This window comes from Squalius cephalus (genome assembly GCF_949319135.1).
Source record: "Squalius cephalus genome assembly, chromosome: 21".
In the NCBI taxonomy this organism is placed as follows: domain Eukaryota; kingdom Metazoa; phylum Chordata; class Actinopteri; order Cypriniformes; family Leuciscidae; genus Squalius; species Squalius cephalus.
The window spans coordinates 12,186,936-12,203,392 of NC_137142.1; the positions used below are offsets into that span (position 1 = coordinate 12,186,936).

The window sequence follows — 16,457 nt, forward strand, 5'->3', positions numbered from 1 at the left end:
CTTAAAGGGATAGTTTACCCTAAAATTAAAATTATCCCCTCAAGACATCCTAGGTGAATATGACTATCCTAATGAATACAATAGTGTGTTCTATCAACTGCTTGTTCGTATGATACTAAGTTTTAATGACTATCTTGTGATGGGCGTTGACTTCAATGCTGTGCATCACACATAGTTGATAGGTCTCAAATATCTCACTGATTTAGCCTCTTCGAAGTTGTTTAATGATTTTATAAAACAGGTCAACATGTGTGATATATGGCGATTGCGGAATGACAGTGCCAAAGGCCACATTCTTTTCAGCTCGCCACAAATCCTATTCACGCATTCATTATCTGCACATATCACCTGCTGTATCCCATTTATTGATAATGCTGATATATTACCTCTTCTTTCAGACCACTCCCCAGTAACTTTATCTTTTCTCCCATTTTCTGTTCCCTCTGGGCATAAACACTGGAGATATAACGCATCCTTACTTCATGATCAAGAATTTCTATCACAACTGCGTACCTCAACTGCTGCAGAGCAACCATGTAGTTTAGTCTGCTTTACTAACAAATTACTGTTTTTTTTTTTTTTTAACGAATTGGTCAAAAAGAGAGAATCAGTTTCAAACCCATAAGGTAATTAAAGCTTGCAAGACTTAAATCAGTGTAATTATTCAGAGACATTCATTGTAATAAATGGTACTTTAATGAAATAATTAAAATGTTACTAAATAGAATTAGTAGTAATTACGAACAATTAATGGGGGTGGGTTGGTGCTTCCTCAAAAGTACAAAACATTTAGTGGAACCAAATGAACTCCAATTCATATGCATGACCTTGAAAAATGAATATAATCCACATAAGTGCTAATTGGTATTGATATGAAAACAGTCCACATTGGTGCTAATTGCTTTTGATTCAGAAATGTTGTTGATGACCACTGATAGACGTATTTCCTTAAACAAATGAGAAAAACACTCAAGCGAATAAAGCATGTTACCCTCTTTCTTCACATTATACTGTCAGGCACTTTATTTTCCATGTATGCAAAGAAACTGAATACAGTCCAACAATTTTACTTGACTTCTAATTTGACTTTAATGTTCATTGCTGCAAGCTCTGCTAAGAAATATCTGAACACATAAGGAACAGATACAGTCTCAATAGAGTCGCTCTTATTGCACAACAAGCAGAATGTTTTCCGAAGCCGTGTAGTTGACCAATGAGGAGGTGGTTTTTCCAGAAGCGGCGACAGCAGGCTGCCGCAATCTATGCAAACTTGCGCCACGGAGCGATCTGAGCAGTTAAACAGCCGGTCGTGAAGCAGAAACGACGTCCCGTGAGCCAGCAAAGCATCCCGTTCCATCTCTCCGAACCGGATTCCTCCCTGCACGTTCCTCCCTCCCAGCGGCTGATTGGTCACTTTATCTCTCGCTCCCGTAGTTCTCACCTGGAACTTGTCAGAGACCATGTGACGCAAGCGTTGGTAGTAAACCACCCCGATGAAGATGTCTGCCTCGAGCTCCAAGCCGCTGATGCCGGAGTAGAGCCGCTCTGTTCCGTAGAAGTTGTATCCCGCGGCTTTCAGCATCTCACCAAAGTGCTCCAACGCAGAGCTTTCCTCTGAGAACTTGAAAGGTGTGGCGTCGTGAGACAGGCCGTGGAGGGACGCAGATTTCCCAGCCATGCTCTCGATAAGCATCCCGATGGTCATTCTGGAGGGGAAGCCATGAGGGTTGAACAGGATGTCCGGGCTCATGCCGCTCTCGGTGAAGGGCATGTCCTCCGCGGGCCACAGGCGGCTCAGGATTCCTTTCTGACCGTGTCTGCTGGCGAACTTGTCACCAATGGTGGGGTTCCTGGGAACGCGGTTTGTGATGCAAATGTACTTGAAACGGCCAGTGCCGGTGTCATTGCTGCACACCTTGATATTGTCCACTATGCTGCTCTCCTGGTACCTGAGGAGAAACAGGTGTTCAGAAATCAATAATCAATGATGCAGGGATGACGCATTTTTGTAGGCCAAAACCCAGAAATGAGGTTAATATTTGAGTACTTCAGGTTCATTTGTCCTAAGTCAATGGGTTTTTGATTAAATGCCTGAAATAAGGTCGGTGGTAAACACAAGATCAAGAATTTATTCTACAACCAAAAAAAAAAAGAAAAAAAAAAAAAAAAAGAGAAAACCAATCTGCAGGAGTCTTTACATCTGCACTAAACATTATAGTACAAAAACATCCCATACGTAGATTGAAGTTTGTACATTGTCTTTTTACCTAGTGATAAAGAGCACTTAAAATTAGAATAGTTAATTATTCTATATTTTACATTCAATAATAATATATAATATAATTAGAAGTTTGTAACATTTCCTCAGTAAAATTTGAGCAGTACTTGGCTATGTCAATAAAGCAGTGTTAATCTTGTCAACAAGACAAAAATATTAGTTTTTCTGAAGAATAAACTAAAAAGTAGTTTTTTTTTGTAAATGTTTTTTTTTTGGTGACTATTTTGTGAATGAATGTTTTGTTTTTAACGAGTACGACTAACTTAAAGGGATATTTCACTGCTGGAAAGATGAATGTGTATTTAAATTGGGTCATTTATGTAGTAGAAATGTGAAATTATTTTAGAAGTTGGTGCCTTCTAGACTCAGAAAAGCCAGAAAATGTATTTTTGGCTCATGTAGATGAAAGACAACAACTCCCAGAATGCACTTGCTTCGCTGCCCTACAGGGCCACTCCCAAGCCACGCCTACCGGTTACAGAGGGCAGTATCGGGAGAAATGATACAACTAGGCTACTAGTTGACTCCTATGGCCGGGTTGAAAACATGCGGAACTATCTCCTACTACTGGCTGTAGTCTCTAGCCTCTGGGCAAAAAAGCCTCCAATGATGCAAAATGACGATTTTTGCGTCATCAGAGGTTTTTTTTTCCAGACACACAATACAGAAATCTCTCGTCTCAGGGGGACATGAGAGAGGGAAGCACGGTCATTCGAAAATACTACCGGTTTTTACTGATACAAAGCTTAATGCTAATCGGTGAAGTATCCCTTTAAGCATAAACAATTGCAAATATAAAAATATTTAAATAATTGAAATTGTTTTGCACTTTGTCGACTAATAGTATTTCTGTCACAGAGAAGTATTGTTATTGTTAAACTTTTAAACCTTGATTGCCTTGACAATTAACTGATATAAAATCACTTTAAGTTGAAGTACTAAATTACTAAAACTGAAATATAAATTATAGCTTAAAAAAAAAAAAAAAAAAAATTAATAATAATAATAATAATAATTATATATATATATATATATATATATATATATATATATATATATATATATATATATATATATATATATTTTTTTTTTTTTTTTTTTTTTTTTTTTAGCTAGAATTTATATTTCAGTTTTAGTAATTTAGTACTTATATATATATATTAAAAAAAATCGAATAAAAATTACAAAAGCACATGATAAAATGACTAAAACCAAACATTAAAAATGAAAAGTATAAATATATATATTATTACTTACTGTAAATATAAGTATAAATGCTATATTCAAAATATGAATAAATACTGAAATAGTATAAAAACAATATTAAAATAAAACTGAAATAGAGTAAAATTAATGACTATGATGACTGCATTAAAAGGCAATTTTTAGACTAAAGCAAGTAACTAAAGTGATGTCTTACTTGAAATAGACCACACGACTCTGGCCGGTATTGAGATTGATGTAGCTGTAGTAAGGGTCTCCATACTTCAGCACAGAGCCAATAAATGGCAATCCATCTGCATCCAGTTTGCCCAGTACTGTGGTGTCACCTGGCTTTACCCCAAACACAATGCTGTCTTCACCTTTGACCTTTTTGTTCAGATCTATGACATCGGTCTTATAAACAAAACCATGAGCGAAGCCACGCTCCCATGAGGACTTATTGACGATCTGGAGAAAGTTAAAGAGGATGAACAAAATTAGCAAATGCAAAAGAACGTTTCGGAATGTACTAATGGGAAACTATGCTTACCATAGCATCTTCCATATCGTAGCCAGAGTAAGAAATGACAGCCACTATTGCGTTTGTGCCAATAGGGTAATTGTCCATGTTGTAGTGGTCGTACATCGCGGGTCTGACCAGAGGACTCTGGGGGGTCTGCAGACGGTACAGTTTATTGTCGGATCGTTCCTGGTACGCATGCAGTGGGAAGCCCATGGTCTGTTTACCTAAGACAGGATGATGTCAAGCAAGTTGCAGCACATAGTTCATTTGTTTTATGATATGTGTATACATGTTATGACAGAAAGTAGTTATTTAGATATAATCCATCAAAAACACAAAGGAAGTGAGGAAATCTTACTCATCTGGCACTGGTACATGTTCCTGGGGCTCTGGTTGTGATCAGAGTAAGGGATGAATTCTGCAACCACGCTCAACATGCTGTGAGGAAACAGCTCTTGATGTGTGGTCACTCCCTCCTCTAACTCTTCCTCAAAGATGCCCACATTCAGGTACGCCTGAAAACATTAACGAGTGATGAACACTGCCAGACCACTTTTTTTTTTTCAGTGGCTTTGTATTTTTCCCATAGGGATTTTAAAAGAGTCTTTGTGAGAGTTATCAGCGAAAAAACAAACCAACCAGCTACGAGGTAAATCACAACATTACAAACGTTGATTTGAAGCTAAAAAGTAATTCAAAATTGGACAAAAAGACAAAGGTGAAAGACTGTGTACTTAACTGCTTTAGTGAGGGAAAGAACTACAACGGGCCTTTATAATGCGAGTAAATCACTTGCATAGGCGACCAAATTTCATGCTAGATGACTAAAAAATGTCTTCAATTAGCCAATGGCTAGTAAATTGCACGATTTCAGTCATCTGAGGCAAAAAAAAAGTTTTGCACAGATATAATGTCATTGCCTGCTGAGCTTTACTTGGCTTGGTTGAGAGCGCCCTCTGTCGCTTTCTCTCACACTCACTGTGAGAGAAAGAAAGAGGCTTACACGTGAACAACTGACACGCTAGATCTAAATGCAGGTCTCGATAATAAGGACTGCCTGATGGCCAAGAGTTGACAGAATCTTTATTTATTTGGGGACTTGCTAAATCAGAACAGGCCAAGTAAAAATATGTATGTATATACCAAGTAAAAAAAAAAAAAAAAAAAATCAGAAATGTTCAAAGGAAGTATATAGGACTTCTGCAAGCTTGTCAAGCCAACCAAATAGGTTTCCACTGATTATCAGTGGTACTTGAGTTTCAACAACTTTTCTACAACTACTTTCTCACCTGTTCAAAGGTGCCAATAAGCTCCTGTTTGCCCAGACCAAGGTTTCGGACAGGCCGCACCATGCGACAGGGTGTGGTGAACAGATGGAGGCCTGGGTACAAACTGGCTTTACCCGTCTGAGGAACCAGAATAATCTCAGTCCAGGGTGGCACTTTTTTCTCTCTCAGCACCTGCAGATGACACAAATGTTCAAATTTATATGATAAAACTCTCAACATAACTTGATCAAGGATAAGAAAACTACATAAAGAAACTAAATCATTTCCCACCTTAAATCTGCGGAGAGATTCAACGACTGAGGGCGCCACTTCTTTTTCCACCCAGCCAATCATGGCCCCGTCCAGTATGACAGGATAACAGTCTGAATAAGGCTGACTGGGGCTACCGTCTACAGCAGTCACACCTGGTGATAGATTAAATAATTTTAAGTGAATAGACAATTAATATCCTATTGAATTGGATATTCAATTCAATTCAGTTCACATTTATTTGTATAGCGCTTTTCACAATACACATCGTTTCAAAGCAGCTTTACAGAAAATGCATTAGTCCATTACAGTACCATGCATTAGTACTGATCTGTTATCAGAGGTAACTGTCTAATTTATGTATTTCAGAAATGTACATATACAAAATGTATTAATTTAAACTATGTAATAATTTAAGGCAGAAACAATGAGCTCATTGAAGTAACGAATACTTGTTTGTTAACAAATGACTATGACATTTAGAAACATTTAGCATTGGTACATGTTGATTCAGAGTTTGCGTCATCGCAGGATATTATAGGTAGGGCTGCTGTACATAAATGTCGTACATAAGCTGGGGCGGCAGTGGCTCAGTGGTTCATGTAGGTTGTCTACAAACTGGAAGGTTAGTGGTTCAATCCCTGGTTCCACCTGACCAAGTGTCCTGACCTAGCATGGCTGACACCGCCGTCGGTGTATGAATGAGTGAGTGAATGGGAAATGGAAAATGGCCATAGGTCAGTTAAAGTGCTATATAAATGCAGTCCATTTAGTTTAAAAATTGCAATTAAAATGCTTTTTTTAAGCTCCAGGTTTGCTGTGCATGTTAAATAATTACACATACACACATATCTATATCTATCTATATCTATCTATATATTTTTTATATATCTATATCTATATATATATTTTTTATATATATATCTATCTATATATCTATATATATATATCTATATCTATATCTATATATATATATATATATACACACACACGTATATATACAGATATACATATCGTGAGCTTAGAATTATAAGGTTCTATCTCCGTTTAGGGTAGTTCTGAGATATTGAGCATCAAAGTTTTTACATCCCAGCTGGCAATGGAGAGATGGGGCCTTTTTATTTTATTAATAACTACTAACAAAATATTTTTGTACAAAAATAACACCACACAGGCATTAATAAACACCTAATGGATCAGATTATGTCAAAAACTCAATTTCGACCAAAAGTGGAGATAGAACCTTATAATTCTAAGCTCACGATATATACACATAGACACACGTATATATACACACACATATATATTTTTACAATGATTCTTATCTATCTTACTAAATAAAAATAGACAAAATAAGAAATAATCACAAAATAAGAATCATTTTATTTTGTAGTACTGTATTGTAACTAAAATTACAATACAATAATTATGATCTTAATTTATTTATGTTCAGACTTTAAACCAAAGTTTAGAAGTTCTTTGTGAAGATGGTTGGTACTTGTTGTGTTCCAAATTGCATGTTATGCATGACCCAAACTGTCATGCATGACCAAAACTCAGAGCAGATGCAGAGATTATTTTGTGCAGAGCTGCATTTACTGTGAACAGAGCCACTCTGAGACACTGAAAATACTGGATTATGAGCTGCTCGCTTGTAAAAACAGTGCCACGCTTCACTCTGAAACTGCGCAGGGTATATGCAGGAATCTTGAAGTTAATTTTAATATACCTTTTCAAGACTTTTTCAAGACCTTCTCAATATTTTTTAATACCTCACCGCCACTTCAAGCGTGGCCACGAATTAATAATACCTCAGCAGGTTATACTAATTTGTTCCCTCGTTTTACTATATTGTGGCCACGTTGTAAATTTGTAAAACGTGCTGAGGTATTATTAATTCGTGGCCACGAAACAATTCACCTGAATATTCACCAATTCAAAAAAAAAAAGGAATAAAAAGCTGTACGAGAATAGTCGGCCTTCACTGAAGAGCTATCTTCACAAGTAAGAAAAACAGTTTAATAATCATTATTAATTCGTGGCCACGAAATAATTCACCTAAATATTCACCAATTCACAAAAATAGGTCTTTAGCATTCACTAATTAATAGTATCAAACTGTTTTTGGCCACGTTGTAATTCGTTAAATCAAAATGAGGGAGGGAATTAGTTCAACGTGTCCACGATTTTTTAAAACGAGGGAACAAATAAGTCGTCGTGACAACTAATTATTTAGATCAGTGGACAGGGCGCAAGAACAAACAGAGAGAGAGAGAGCCCCGGCCGCACGCGCGCGCACTCTCACCGCCTTCAAACAACACGAGCGCTGCATTGCTCTCTCTCCCTCGCGCATATCAACACAATAGTAAAAGATCGGAAGACCAATTGTGTTTTATAGATTATTTAGTAGTTTAATATAAAGTGTTTGATTAGCAAATACATGTTAAGGAAATGCATAATACAAATTGTATGGGTTAATGTAACGGTAAACGGACTCTGCGGGTAAAACTGTTGTGATGAAACTGCGCATGCGTGGGGTAAAACTGCTGGGGTGAACCTGCTGGGGTAAAACTGAGGCTCTGCGGCTCTGCAGACAGATATTATTGCATTCTTTTCATGCGTTCACCAACCTTCTCTTAAAACATTTCGGTGCGTTGTAATACGCACTGGGAACGCCAGAGCGTACATTGTGCTTTTGAACTTCCGCCTGCCTGCCCGCTCTGGTGCTCTCAGAGGCAATTTACGAACGCACCCACAATAGCCTAGTTTTTTATGTACCTGTTCGTTTTTTTAATAAAAATGACTAAATTCACACACTTTTACGATGTTTTTGGGACTCAAACTGTTGGACAGCTAATTCAGAAAAAATACTTTCAAAATTTAAGACTTTATAAAGCCGTGATAAGACTTTTTAATACTTTTTAAGGGTCTTAATTTTCCCAAAACTGATTTATCACCTTTTAATACTTTTCAAGACCCCACGGATACCCTGATACAGCGCATTTATTTATTTAATTAAATCAGTCTTTGCAAATTGATAATTGCAACAACTATATTGAGATTTTGGTTTTATTTTGACTAACCATGCAGCCCGCCAGCCCTAATTATGGGCATTTTGCTAGAGCCAACTGATGATCTTGTTTAACATTAACAATGATAAGATGTTATTTACCCAGAGAGCAGAGCAGGGCAGGCAGGGTGGTTGTGGGATGCACCTGTGCCACAATCTCACATTGGGCTGTCAGGTGGTTCATGAGGCCGCACGGTTCTCCGTCAGGAGTGTGTACCGGACACAGGAAACCCCAAGACTCTGGCAGCAGCTTCCGCACACTTGTGGTCCTCATCTTAGCGAAGGCGGCTCCTCTGTGCACGCAGCGAAAATGAGACAGGTAACGGATGTAGTTCAGCTTATCCGCCACGACACACAGTCCGGTGTTCTGCAGCATGCCCAGACCTGGGGTTAAAAAGACAAATGTTATCTATTGATGCACATGGAAAGCCTGTGACCGCACATCAGTTCTGTGACTTCATTCTGTATTAATGTGGCAAGTTACAATACCAGTTTCTTACCTGTCTTGGACTGGAGGTTTCCTGTGGCTAACATATACTCAAAGGCACTGGTGAGATCTGTAGCCATGTTGAAGATTTTGGTTAAACCAGTTGTGGTCAGCTCTCCCAGTCTTTCACTTTTCTTTTCCAAGACCCTTTTAAACGACACCAGCCAGCCTGCCATTTTCTCCTAAGGAACATGCAGAACAGCTTTGGGTTTTTTTGTTTTTTGTAATGTGCTGCATTTTGCACTTGCAGCTATACACACTGCTGTTTAAAAGTTTGGGGTTGGTAGTTTTTTTTTTTTTTTGGGTGGGGGGGGGGGGGGGTATGTCTAATCTGTTTGCTGGCATCTGTCTGAGCTTGTTTTCGCCAATTGAACATTAAAAGTCAGCGTTAGAATGTCACATTTATAAGGACATTTATAATGTTTCAAAAAGTTTCTATTTGAAATAAATGCTGTTCTTTCAAACTTTCAACAAAGAATCCTGGAAAAAAAAAAGCATCAGTTTACACAAAACACTGTTTTGAACACTGATGATAATAAATGTTTCTTGAGCACCAAATCAGTGTGTTAAACTGATTTCAGAAGGATCGTGTGACACTGAAGACTGGCATAATGGTGCTGAAAATTCAGCTTTGCCATTACATGAATAAATTACATTTTAAAATAGTTATTTTAAATTGTAACAATATTTCTTGATCAAATAAATGCAGCTTTGAGCATAGTCAAAAGCATTTTAAAAATCTCCCCAAGCCCAAACATTTGAATGGTAGCGTTTATGAAAGGAGCATTGATGCGAGTGTGCAAGAAAGACATGTGAACAGATGATAAAGATGATCTTACTTTCAAGAACATGAGGTAGAGCTGGCCTGGTGTGAGAACTTCCTGGAACATCAGACTGTCAGGGTTCTCCTCCATACACTCCTGTTTGGCAAAGCTGAAGAGCTTCCGTGTCATCATGCACAACACGTAGAACTTCTCCACATTTGACTTTAGGTGAATACACAGACATTCACTGCAAACAGAAGAATAACACTGTAAAAATGCCACATTTGATGGAATTTGTTGATGTGCATAAATATTGAAATGCAATTATTATTTTTTGCCATATCATTCAGCTCTACTTCCAACAGATCTCACATAAAAAACACTGAAGAAAATTGGTAAAATCTAAATTAACTGATATTATTAAAGTCAAAAATATTATTTAACAATCACCCAACCCATATACATCAACAAAACGGCAAAAAACAACAAAAAAACCAGAGTAGGTTCTGTAACACCTGGGACTTACTCTAACAGGAACTGAGCACACTGCTCGTGAGTGAACCACTCTGGGAGGTCGAGTTTGACCCGGAAACGCTCGCCCAGGTAACTGAGAACCTTGGCTTTAGTTGTGCAGCCCTGGTCCATGACCATACGCAGAATTTCTGAGATACAGCTCTTAAAGAAAGAGTTCTCCTCTCGACCTTTAATCAGCTCCTGGTAGATCTGGTAATCTGAGAAATCCACTAGAGCCTTTTGGGGTGAAAGGAAAAGCATTTGAAACATTCAATTCAAAACTGATTATGCACCAGTCCCTAAATATTACACCACTCTCTGGAAAATCTGACTCTGATTGGTCAGTCGAGCCGGTCAAATATGTTTGTATAATGATTTCTAAACCTTGTAAAGCAGCAGAACCACTATACTTTTTGTTCCAGTGACTGACATGTATATGCATGCGAATATGAAGACCAGAAACACAAGCTCATGCAAAGAAAAGGATTTTTTTGTTGCAGCGTTTCAAAGTTTTGAACTGCAAATTTGTATCACATAAAGAGTAGTGTACCAACAGAAGATCGGTACATCATGGCATACAAACTTTGTAGAACTGTGGAATAGATTATTTTTGTTATTTTGCATTTTTGGAATTATTATCATTTAAATATGCTGCAGAGTGTGACGTCATATGACTTCTGCAGTGTCTGAAGAAATTGTGCAAAGTGTAACCGTCCATTGTCCCAGGCCACCGACAACTTCTCACATAATAAAATAACTTAAACTCAGTCAATATATCCTGCATCCTAATATTTATTTATTTGTTGTTGTGCAATAAGCGGTGTTGTTGTTAAACTATTACAAATAATTTTTGGTTATTGAAATTAAGCTGAAATATAATTTTAGATGAAAAAATAAATAAACATGAATTAGAAATGTTGCAACTAACTGAAATAAGTTTAAGGTCAAGTACTAAATTAATAAATCTGAAATGTAAATATATATATATATATATATATATATATATATATATATATATATATATATATATATATATATATATATAAGTAATAAAATTGTCATGCCTTAAAATAGCTTGAATGTAACTACACCCTTGAAACATTTAGTATATGCGGTTATATGAATATGCAAATTAGCCCCGCCTCCACTCACGGCTCAGAGATCCACTCATTGACTTGACTGGTAACAAGGTAGTTTGTGACGTCAGAAACACCAGTGATTTCAAACCGCATGTTTGATGCCGTTTTAAGGAGAAAATACTCAGCAATGGTGTTGACTAATGAATTTGTACATGGTTTGTCGTAAACCATATTAAAAACACCACATAGACATATAAACAAGATAAAGATAAACTTGACTTTCACCACAGCGGGACTTCAAACTAAAATTAAAATAAAAACTTAAAATCTAAAAATAAAGAAGTTAATACAAAAAAATTATAAATACTAAAATGGAATATAAATGCCCGTTTTCACAGAGAAGGCTTAAAGGGATAGTTCACCCAAAAATGAAAATTGTCATCATTTACGGTAGCCATTGACTTCCATAGTAGGAAAAAAAAAATAGTATGGAAGTCAATGGCTACCATCAACTGTATGGTTACCAACATTCTTTAAAATATATTATTTTCAGTTCAACAGAAGAAAGAAACTCATACAGGTTTGGAACAACGTGAGGGTGAGTAAATGATGACAACAATTTTCATTTTTGGGTGAACTATTCCTTTAAACCTAGTCCCAGACTAAAATGCATGTTTGACCCTTTTTAACTGAAAGCATCTTGCATTGATGCAGGGCCTGATTTTCATTTTGGAAAGGTCATTTGAGGGGGTAGTTACATTTATCTCACCTAAATGTATGCTCACTATGTATTTGTGTTTTTACAATGGGGTAATTTTGATGTGTATGGGTTTACACACAGCACAAGGAAGCTTGATTTAAACCTTGAATATAATTTACAAAAAAGACAAGTAAACAAGAACAGAATGCGAAAAATTACTAAATTAATCTAAAAATCTTGTTTTTTGAACCAACAAGCTAATTGATTCATTTTTGTGAGAATTTTTCACCTTATAAGTGCAAAACCTGCGGGAATTAGTAAAATTATGCTCAATACCCACAATCCCGTGCCAAAATTCAAGCACTCATTGACGCATCTTAAAACAGTGGTTCTCAACTCCAGTCCTCGGGACCCGCTGCTCTGCACATTTTGTATGTCTCCCTTATTTAACACACCTGAATCAGATCATCAGCTCGTTAAGAGAGACTCCATGAACTGAACTGAGTGTGTCAGATAAGAGAGACATACAAAATGTGCAGAGCAACGGGTCCCGAGGACTGGAGTTGAGAACCACTGTCTTAAAATATATCAGGGCCATTTTTTTTTTGCCTCAAGAGACACAACAGTAATGTTCTTTATTTTTTATTTTTATTTACCTAAGGCCTTATCCTGGCTTACCCTGTCTGTGAAATCGGGTCATATAATACTAAAATAAACATGGTGATAAGTAGGGTAATGTCAACTAGTCATTATCACAAAAGAAACACCTTTAGGATGATTTGGACAGTTTATTCAAATAAAAAAATAAAAACTATTTTCTTTTACCTTCAGCGCAAAGCCCAAGGGAAGAAAGAACAGCTCTTTCTGATAAATGAAATTCACCATCACTGTTCCATTTTCCAGGTAGTGTAGATTCATATTAATGGCTGTGTGTTCGTCCTTTACACAGTGCATTGAAATACCTGCACACAGTTAATACCGAAATCAATCTGTGTATTTAATAAATCCTATTTCAATTATTCATTCTGGATAAGATGCAGCACTCACCGTACTGAGTGTAGCCCTGTCCTCTGGTCTTAAACTTTGGTCTTGATATAGCGATGGGATAGTTCCTCCTCGGCATGATCAGAAGACGAATCACCTTCTCTATGCCATTCACCACAAAATAACCACCCATTTCCTACCGGTAAAACAAGACTAAGTGTTATTTCATCCAAAAGACAACAGTATGATGGTGGCGTTGCATGCAGTTCTGTGACGTGTGATTTATACCTCAGCTTCTTCGTGATGCTCGATGAGTTCTTTGGGTGAGAGACCATGGAGGTTGCAGAGTTTCGATTTGACCATGATCGGCACCTGTCCCATAGACTGTTTGATGATTCCTTTGGGAACGCCATCAATAGACCAGCTCACGTCAGCCTGTGAAAACACCGACATCAGTGGTCGTCAACTGGCTTGGCTCCAGGACCCAGACTGAATATCAAGCAGTGACCTAACTACTCTCAGCCTTAGAAATAACTGTTAGCTGAACGTCTGATGTGTAAGGCACACAAAATGGGAAACGCTTCAGGAGTTTCAAAGTCTTCATCTGATTGGTTGAATTCTACAGGATTTAATGGTCCACCTGGAAGCAAAGCCGTCGTGATGCCAAACCCCCACATGACATGGATTTAGTGATTACCACATAGAAGTGAAGCACTACATGTTAATTATATTCTCTGCTGTATTTTCCTGTAATATATTTTTTTTTTTTCAGTTTCATTCGGAATTATTCAGCCTTTAAGAACAAGCAGAATCCACTGGCGGTTTCTCTTGTAGTGGGCGGAACTAATGCACGAACGTCCATCTCATTGGCTAGCGCTCGCCTATTACTGTCCCTGTTTAGATTTCAGCAAATGGGGGTGAATGCAGATAATGTGATTAATATTCATTAACTCAGCAGCTCATCAATCCTTATGCATTTTATACTGTTATTAGAAGCAGTAGTATTATATTATCACTATTATAGTATTATTACTAAGTTCTGTTAAAATGACAAATATGCATTCATACATTTTCATTCATAATGGTTACCACATCTTAGTTCTAATAACTTAAGTTCTATAATAAAAAAATGCTTGATTGACTGATGTAATCAGAACATATCAACTATGAATGTATCTTAATGTAAAAAGATGTACCCTTTTACAAAGATAAGCAGTTAAAAGTTTGTTTTTTTAATGCATATTTAATCGAGTTTAGGAGAAATCTGCATATTATTATATTGTGATTTAGATTTGTTATATTTTAAGAAAAACTTGTGTCCCTCAACTTCACAACCCAGGCAGCAACAGTGTCGGCCCAGATCCGGCCCACATTTGGTACACGTGGATTCCACACGTACCAGATGTGGGCCGACACTATGTTGCTGTCTGGGAGCTTTGGTGTTACAGTAATGAATGATACCCAAGAAAAGCAGGAATTGTGTTTGGACTACTTTCTGTGTTATAAAGGTCATTGCAGGTGGTGATCGCTTAAAAGAGTTCATGGTGAGTTGATTCTCTAATTAATTTTCATGAATTTTGCAACATTTCTGACAATTTTGTGTGTCACACTGATACACTGATAACTAATATACACAGACATGACAAATTCAAAGTATGGGTTACCATATTTGGCAATCACGTCACATCACAATATTTCTAAAATATCCCCAGATGTTGAAACCATCACGATGACAGCCTCCAAGTCTAGATTTGTGATCATTTGTCTGTGGTGTTACTGGGTTTCATGGTAACACCACATGACTCCATAGTGACTCCACAGACAATATACAACCAGAAATGTTCTATTGTTATTTAAAATCATAGAATTTGATTTAGGACATTAATTATCATATAATTTTAGCACTCTTGCCAGGTATGGGAAAATGATCTGCTGCAGAACTGCAGCGTCCTTATAGACAGCGTAGAGATGTAGTCGACTTTGTTGTAAGTCTATGGTGTAAATATTACATCTGTGGTGTTATTTTAAAATGTATCTGCAATTTCTATTTCTATTCGATTTTTATATATTATGGGTGTATCAATACCCTCATGTCACGATCGATTCATATCAAGATCCTGATCACAATAATTAATTTACTGTTCATTAAAATGCTATATTTTATATTACATTGTGGGTGTAAATGAATAGGCTTGGACTTGATGCTGGTAAACAAAATGCACAGGACAATGGTGACACCAGAATAAAAATATTCATGATTCTGAAGCTGAAAATACAGAATTATTTTAGACTAATATGCTTGCACTCTGTCACTGACAAGATATATTTAAAATAATGTAGGCCACTTTTTACTGGTAATATAAGACATTTGGCATTATCAGGACCCACAAATATTCCCCCATTGCATTATTATACATTATATTCAAAATTCAAATGTAGTACTGACACTAAAACTCTGAAAAAAAAATTTTCTATACCATACACATATATGGTGGTTGCATTGCGATGAATTGTGACACGATATATTGTTACACAAATACACATATATTCAATCCTCAGGCTTACCACTAGCTTCCCCCTGTATGTACAGCGCCTGCCTCTGCACTCGGCAGGGAACATCCGCAGATCTCGGCTGATTCCTCCTTTAGGAACCGCTGGCGTGTGAATGATGGCCTCCACAAAAGACAGGCTGACTCTGTTTCCCTTGTACAAGAACTCCAAAGGAGGAATGGCCTACACACAAACATATTTTACCAGTATAGCCAGCACTTGCATGTTAGTGTCTATAGAGAATATGCATGAGTATAAGCATGTGTCTGCACCTCACCTCCACAACCCGACATAATCCATCAGTAACTGCCTGATCAAATGACTCAATGTGCGCCTTCACCAACTCCTGCACGGGAACGTGCTGTTTGTCTTTCGGGACACCGAACCCTGCCTCTGTCAAATTCTTTAAACTCGGCTCGGACTTTAGATTACACCACTTGGAGAGATCCATATTGCTGTGCACACACGTGTGTGTTTGTCAACGTGATTTCGGCAGTAGAGAGCATAACTTCCTGCTACACAACTTCAAAATAAGAGTATTCTCCCTATATGCTATTTTAATCCTCGGGACGGGTCCTAATAAATCTCACGATTGCATTCATTTGGTTTCCCGCATTTGGACCATGATTTAGGATATTACTTTTTGTGAATTAGATATCCTACATAATGCAATTCTTCCTTAAAATAAATTCATTCTCTTTCAAATGCAGTACACACCATCAAACATCATACCTGTGTTTTGTTTCCTTATGATGTGTAATGTGTTAT

At 37.1% G+C, this 16,457-nt stretch overlaps 1 protein-coding gene across 2 annotated transcripts; it reads right to left on the bottom strand.

Annotated features, from left to right (window-relative positions):
• Positions 1–205: 205 nt before the first annotated feature.
• polr1b (RNA polymerase I subunit B) lies at positions 206–16,218 on the bottom strand. Of its 2 annotated transcripts, XM_079855867.1 has the most exons (15): positions 15,967–16,218; positions 15,705–15,872; positions 13,428–13,574; positions 13,203–13,335; positions 12,981–13,117; positions 10,390–10,613; positions 9,939–10,110; positions 9,113–9,281; positions 8,715–8,996; positions 5,564–5,697; positions 5,294–5,464; positions 4,363–4,519; positions 4,032–4,228; positions 3,699–3,949; positions 206–1,949 (listed from the first exon to the last, which is right to left on the bottom strand). In XM_079855867.1, the coding sequence occupies exons 1-15, from the start codon at positions 16,138–16,140 to the stop codon at positions 1,067–1,069; spliced, it is 3,399 nt and encodes a 1,132-aa protein (XP_079711993.1). In that variant the 5' UTR covers positions 16,141–16,218; the 3' UTR covers positions 206–1,066. The 2 variants fall into 2 exon arrangements, with proteins under 2 accessions (XP_079711993.1, XP_079711992.1); XM_079855866.1 differs by having other exon boundaries at positions 584–1,949; positions 5,294–5,697.
• Between the last annotated feature and the right edge of the window lie 239 nt (positions 16,219–16,457).

Excerpts from the sequence above, each read along its gene's own strand:
- polr1b (XM_079855866.1), bottom strand. The coding sequence starts at position 16,140 with ATGGATCTCTCCAAGTGGTGTAATCTAAAGTCCGAGCCGAGTTTAAAG. Across the intron at positions 15,873-15,966 it reads GATTATGTCGGGTTGTGGAG|GCCATTCCTCCTTTGGAGTT; the intron begins GTGAGGTGCAGA and ends GTTTGTGTGTAG. Across the intron at positions 5,698-8,714 it reads TGCCCTGCTCTGCTCTCTGG|GTGTGACTGCTGTAGACGGT; the intron begins GTAAATAACATC and ends ATCTATCACCAG.